General features: G+C 44.7%; 1 protein-coding gene across 1 annotated transcript; it reads left to right on the top strand.

Moving 5' to 3' along the window:
- Nucleotides 1-930: 930 nt before the first annotated feature.
- syt4 (synaptotagmin IV) lies at nucleotides 931-7,090 on the top strand. Its single transcript, XM_084002807.1, has 5 exons — nucleotides 931-1,200; nucleotides 2,966-3,585; nucleotides 3,685-4,008; nucleotides 6,180-6,300; nucleotides 6,636-7,090. The coding sequence occupies exons 1-5, from the start codon at nucleotides 1,167-1,169 to the stop codon at nucleotides 6,953-6,955; spliced, it is 1,419 nt and encodes a 472-aa protein (XP_083858933.1). The 5' UTR covers nucleotides 931-1,166; the 3' UTR covers nucleotides 6,956-7,090.
- The last annotated feature ends 209 nt before the right edge of the window (nucleotides 7,091-7,299 follow it).

The following is a 7,299-nucleotide window of genomic DNA, read 5'->3' as shown; positions in this document are numbered from 1 at the left end:
TACATGTGACATCATTCCTATAGAACCATAAACTGGCAAAAGGCCAAGAGGAGTCATAAAGTCTGGTGAGACAAAATGGTAACAGGCTTAATGCATGGAATCAGTAAATAGCGCCGGCATATTTGAATCAAAATAAGAATTTGTATCAATATTTGACACCAGTGTATCGATAACATATCACAGCAGCGAGTATCACGATATATCCATATTTTGATATTGTCCCACCACTACTACAGAGCCCAATAATACATACAATTTATTTTATTTTCAATATTTTTTGTGAGTTGATATTAATGTATGTGATTGTGATCTATCACAGGCCCCTGAATAGAAATTGAATGGAAATCGTATCATGGCAGATATCGTATCAGTGTTAAAGAAGAAAGGAAATTTGTCATATACAACCAAATAACTGTTGATTTGTAGTATTTTGAAAATTGTATAATAACTTGAAGTATAAACTGCATATATTAGATTATATATACTGTACTATTTAATTAATTGGTCATAGGAAATGTGTTACTCTAATTACTATCAATCTAATCAGAGAAAAGCATACAAACCTATTAGCCAAATTGTCACTTCCTTTAATGAATGTACAGTATAACGCATCCGTCCAGCAGTCTAACTGAAAAAGGAAGTCGGCCAACACATGCACAAATACACGATCACACACGGAAGGACTGAGACCATTCATTCTCAATCAATCAGGAGAATTGGCAGCCCTGTTGTGCTGCTACTCCAGGGGTCCTAATTTCATAGCCAGCCTCCGTCACTACTGCGTCAGCACTGATGAGCTCAGCGTTAAAGGGAGGGAGGGGGGAGGAGTCAGTGAAAGGAGGGTGGGAGAGAGACTGAGGAAACAAAGGGAGAGAAAGAGAGAGAGTGAGAAGGGATGGGGTGTTGCCGCCTCTGAGAATCTCACGCATCACAGAGTAACAGAAGCAGGGCGAGGACAGAGCATCCCTCCACCCTTCTCTCCGGGAAAACAAGGCTGCTCTTTCAATTATTGAAGCCGTACAAAAGCCTTTACATTATTAAGTGTAATCAAAGCTGAGAGTGGAGATCTAGCTACTGCACCTCGTCATCAGGAGAACGAGCTGAGCGTAAAGAAGAGAGCTCGCTGTGGAAGCAGACGGAGCGAATCAGCACCTTGGACAGCGAACATGGCTCCGATGATGGAGGAAGGAGCTCAGCTCGGTGAGTCCACCATTCATTCAGAATGACATAGGTGTTAATGTGTGAGGGTGTTTGTGTAGCCTCAGGATGGTTCATCTTCTAAAAGTACATCACATGTGACTCATCTCAAAGTATAGGCTAATGTGATTAGTCCGCCCCCATTTTAACCCTAAAACAACATGTTTGGGGAGACCTCCAGTCTTCATTTTAAACAGCTAATTATCAGGAAAACTACCTAATAGGGTGGAGGTGACATGTTATACAATAGTAATATTAGCAAAGTTTATCTATTAATATTATTGCTTTGGTCAAGCCTGGAAAGCACCCGTTTGTTTTCTTCAGTTGCTCTCAGTTGAGCATCCTTCACCACTCTCCTGTTGCCACATCCATCCATCTGTTGTTGTTGTCTTGAAAACCTCTCCACCCAGGATATTGCTTGAAATATTAATGAAGAGAAAAGCTATAAAACAGCATGTACAATTTATGTGATCTGAAATAGAAATCAGCTCCCCGTCCCTCCTTATCCTTTCAGATTCACTTTAGAAGAATTCTACGCCAACAACTATCACAGAAAAATGTACAGCATACAGTTATATACACTCAAAATGAATATGCATAATACCTCTGGAATAATACCACCTTACATACAGGCTTATATGATCAGAAATGGCAGCCTGTTTTGAAGCATCGCCGTTTACCAATTAAGTAGAAAGTAAAGTCAGTTAAAGGAAGATTCATATTGGATTTATATTTTGTGAAAATCTGATGCTGTAATACAAGTGAACTACAGTAGAGATTTTATCAGATGAAAAGGATTCACAAGACCCCTCCTCACTCCCCCCTTTGTATGGGTGTTAACCTGAGTGCTTTTCCACTGGGCCGCCCTCTTAACTGCAGGAAATGGTGTGCATTTCCTCCATTGAAATAGGCCTATTAGCTCTGACTGCATGAGGAGGCAGCATGATTGCTTTTGAGTCACAGTTCAAAACCACAAAACAAAGAACCACAGCATTGAGTGGCAAATATTCCAGTAATATGTCTCCATAGTAACATTTAAGTGATACTACAGGAGACAAAACAAGCCATTGAAAGGAATGAAGTCCAGAAAGGTCCACTACTGTTGAGGAATATAAATGAATATACCACAGATCACAAATGTCTTGCAGATGGGATGTCAGGGAGATCCACGATTCTCTGCACCAATCAAATGTAACATCATTTAAAACCATGTGTTTTGCTCAGATACATAAACTGTGATGATTCCTTTAAAAGTCAACATATCTTTCTTAGCTGGTTTACATTATAGTTTTGCATATCACTGACTGATTTTTCATCATAATGATTGTGATGATAAAAAAAGAACAAAATGGACATATTTCCCCTGTATGTGCTGTTGCTACAGTGTTGTTACTTTCTATGTTGTGCTTCTGAGGTCAGGCTGATTTCTTCATGGCAGGTTGCTAAAAATGGTCACAGTCACATGATGACTTTTGCGCCACAGTTCATTACCAACTGTTTCCTGTTACCTTGTTTGCCATGTTTGGAATATGAACACAGTGCTGATGGCACTTCTTCAGGGTTGAACAGATTGCATTGTTTTCATCTCCATCCAGACTGCAGCCTGCGTCAGTGACACACATAAAACGGATTCAATTGCAACGATAAAATCTGTGGAGGTGAATTATTGCGTGTGGCTGGTTTACGGTTGCCGGTTCCACAGGGGTTTGTTGGGCGTGAGGCCGGACATTTTAATGACAGCCTTTTCTCCCTCCACTCTCCTTTGTAGTGGCAGTGCCAGTAGGCGTCACTGTGGTGAGTGTCTTCGGCCTCGTCTTCTCCGTGTCAGCCTTTGCATGGATCTGTTGCCAACGTAAAAACACCAAATCCCAGAAGACACCGCCCTACAAGTTTGTGCACATTCTCAAAGGGGTCGACATTTACCCGGAGAGCCTCAGCGGCAAGAAGAAGTTTGCTGCACCTGCCGCCATGACAACGAACGACGCCAGTAAAACTGATGTAAACGGAAACTGCCACACTGCGGCGCCAATGAGTCCGAGCAACACAGGTAAACTGGCCTCAAGTCCAAACGGTTCTAGACCAGCTCTTCATCTGGATCTGGAGAAACGGGATCTGAACGGCAACTTCCCCACCAAACCCTTTCATCACCACCACCAGAAGGTGCGCAGCTCTCCAGACCTGGAGCTGCCCTCTCCCCATGCAGGATTCACCCAGCCGGGGGTGATGGACCGTCGTGACCTCCCTTCACCAAGCAGCACCCTCTCCAGCCAGGCCCCCACCCCAGCTGTGGACAAGCCCCAGGGAGAGGAGAGGGAGGGGGGACTAGGGACCCTCCACTTCTCCTTGGAATACCAGCCAGAGAAGAAGGCATTCATTGTCCATATCAAGGTACTGTATGTTTGTACGCTGCTGTTTTGGTGTGTGTGTGTCATAACAATATTTTTTGGGAGAACATTTTGAATGAAAATGGTGATTGATTTGATCCAGGAAGCCCATGGCCTCACCCCAACTGATGAGCAGTCACTGACCTCTGACCCTTACATCAAACTGACACTGCTGCCAGAGAAAAAGCACCGTGTGAAGACCAGAGTCCTGAGGAAGACTTTGGACCCCGCCTTTGACGAGACCTTCAGCTTCTATGGGATCCCGCTGGCCAGAGTTTCGGAGCTGGCCCTTCACTTCATGGTGCTGAGCTTTGATAGGTTCTCCCGTGATGAGGTGATTGGAGAGACCCTTGTACCCTTGTCTGGAATCGACCTATCAGAAGGGCGTATCCTGATGAGCCGAGAGATCATCAAGAAGAATGTCAAGGTAAGATCTTTGCACTTCAAATTTCAAAACTGCAACAATAATGACTCATCATTATTATTATTATTCTAATCATGTCACGTTCCCAGTAGTGTATTGAACAGATGGAGTGATATCCACACCACACCATTATGGTTCATTGTGGTCAACAGATCGTCTGTTCCTGGAACTGTGAGAACCACAAAATGACTTAACTTTTTCAGGAGGACGTGTTTCCTTTTTGAGGAAGGTCATGTACTGCAGGATCAGAACCAGTTTCTTGTGATGTGGGTTGATATGCTACACTGTAGGACTAGGACAACAGAAAATGCCTCTGACTATATACATTCTCTAAAAATGCATCGGACTAATCTTGGATTGTGGCAGCAGGGTCGGCTGCATTCCATTCCTTGTTGTTAGAAGTTGTTGTTGTTCCTTATCATCGCTCTGTGGTGTAGGACACAGCAGTGTCTATAAAGTCTGGCTGTATGAGCATTCATCCATTTGCAGGTGGAATGTGAGATGATCCAGATGGTGATATAAAATAATAGATGGAAGAACTATATGTCCATGCACATTTGTACGTTCCCAGGAGGACTGGGAGCTATCTGTAATATCTTTAAAGATCTCTGATGTGATATATCACTCCAGAAATTGCTGGAAAATACGACTCGGTTTCTGAGAAATGTGAAAGTTGCATTCCCTTCAGTAGAGCTCCCCTCCTAGCCATGTTTTATTCAATTCCATTTCTCATTTGGGAATCTCATAAAACTGCTGCAGGGAGAAGTTAGTAGTCTGAATGCTTTTAAGTGCAATTAGATTTAGAATCCATGATATTGCTTTTCAGTGGGATATTTTTTCTGGATTATTTTTGTGTTATTTCATGTTGGCAGATGGAAAAAGGCTTGGTTCCATGTTGGCTGTACTTCTTTATGCTTTTCATTTAAAGACAGCAGATTTGCATGTATTCTTCTGGATTAGAAATAGAAACACTTTCAATAAAAGTCCAAACAACCTTCTTTGATGGCTGTGAAATATTCAACAGAATACTTCACTCATACGACATTGAGTTTTTCATATTCTCTCTGTGTTGTGGACATTTAATAAGAACATTTTTTTTTAACCGTCTCTAGTGTTCTCTCTGATACGAAGTAGCCCTTTGCTAACAGGGTGGTGGCTCTCTTTGTCTGCATGGCATAGATTTAGTCTCACTGCATGAGTGTGTGTATGTATGTATGTGTGTGTGTGTGTTTGGTGTGTGTGTGTGTGTGTGTGTGTTTGGTGTGTGTGTGTGTGTGTTTGGTGTGTGTGTGGGTGTGTGTTTGGTGTGTGTGTGTATGCGTGTGTGTGTGTGGGTGTGTTTGGTGTGTGTGTGTGGGTGTGAGAGAGAGAGAGAGAGAGAGAGAGAGAGAGAGAGCACGCAGCAGTTCAGGGAATCGATGCAGCATGTCACAGGCAGCATAGGCATCGCCTGTTTTCACCCTGGATAACAAAAGCATTAGAATATGAGTAGAGTATGTTTTCTGTGTGTAGTCATGTCAAATAATAACTCAATAATAATCTATCAGGTCCCAGGAGGAATGCTACGGAAACACATCTGCAAAGAGACACTCACATCTGCAGGGGTTAGGGGTAGAATTTGTCTTCGTCTGAGTGCTACTTCTCGTTGTCACGGCAACCAGGAGCCGAGGCATGACATCCCGTTAGGTGTGATGGCAGCATCCAAGGCGACTACTCGTGGGTGCGAAGGCAGACGTGGATGTGTGTGTGTGTGTGTGTGTGTGTGTGTGTATATGTGTATCACAAATGGAGTGCAGACTCGGGAGCTTCTCCTTCACACGTCGGTGCTGGTTAAGATATGAGAACGACCCAACTAGCGGGTGGTGATGATTTAGCTGACAGCAATGTCACCGCTGACACCATTTGCAGTACGAGCCTCTGCAGCTTTCACCACAGCGCTGTTGATAGTAGCTGATTGTTTATTGCTTTATTTATTAAATATATATGGATTTGCCATATTGGTCATGATTGGGTGCCAGGTCAGGTCAGGTCTGGAAGAAGATAAACATGTCTGGAAGTCTCTCTGTCACCTTTTGACACTTACCAATTCTTTTTGAATACCCTTTTTTGGGTCTTTGGCCCGACTGTGTCTCCCACCGCCGGTCACCCATTCACCCTCCCCCGTCTCTCCACAGAAGTCCTCAGGCCGGGGTGAGCTGCTGCTGTCCCTGTGTTACCAGTCCACCACCAACACTCTGACCGTGGTCGTCCTCAAAGCCCGCCACCTGCCCAAGACCGAGAACAATGGACCTACAGGTACAGACATTGACTTCCTTCACATCTTCATAAAGGGCTGAGACCCAAATCCTTTTCTTCATCCTGCCGAGCAGCTCAGACTCCTCTGAGTGCTGCGATAGCTGCCATAATGACACCACTAGCACTGAAGTAATCTGATCGGGATGTGATAGAGAGCACTTTAGTGACAAGCACACACACAGACACAAAGTGTTTACGGAGACGGCCTCTTTTGTCCTCATTACTACCATCCATCATTTCCGCTCTATCGATTGCCGTATTGATCCTCTCCACTGCGGGCGTAGTCACCACGCTTCCTCCTAACCCACTCATCTGCTCCTGTCCTTCCTCTTTAGATCCCTACGTCAAGGTCAACATGTACCAAGGGAAGAAGCGTGTGTGCAAGAAGAAGACCCATGTGAAGAAGTGTTCCCCCAACCCGGTGTTCAATGAGCTCTTTGTCTTTGACCTGTCCTCCGACGAGGGTCTGAGGGAAACCAGCGTGGAACTGCTGCTGATGGACTCAGACACAGGAAACTCCCGCTGCCCCAAGACCGTCCTGGGCCGCCTGGTGCTGGGCACGTCGGTGGTGGGAACTCCAGGCGAGCACTGGAGGGAGATCTGCGACCACCCACGTCGCCAGATTGCCAAGTGGCACGTTTTGTCCGAGGATTAGAACGCGGGGGCGTTGGTGGATTCTGTTGTCTATGTCCGATCTGGTCCAACAAGAGGGAAAGAATGAGGATGGGTGGGATTTAACATCCTGCTAGCCAGTACCCATTGGACTTTCATTGAGGGTTTGTGGGAAACAATTGGGGGGGGGCGGGTCATGTGAGTCAAGTGAAGTTATCATTCAATCAATCATTCAGTCACTTATCTTTGAAGTTGTTCGGGTTCGACAGGGAGGCCGGGGCATGACTACAGGAACCCCATAGCTCTAAATGATCCCAAAGACTGTCACCAAATATCACCTGGTAACATGCAACATCATCTCCATGGCAAGAAGCAGTCGTCACTGTA

The sequence above is a fragment of the Eutrigla gurnardus genome (genome assembly GCF_963514095.1).
Source record: "Eutrigla gurnardus genome assembly, chromosome: 23".
Lineage (NCBI taxonomy): Eukaryota > Metazoa > Chordata > Actinopteri > Perciformes > Triglidae > Eutrigla > Eutrigla gurnardus.
Note: the sequence above shows the minus strand (reverse complement) of the source record. Positions and strands in the feature narration are given on the sequence as shown.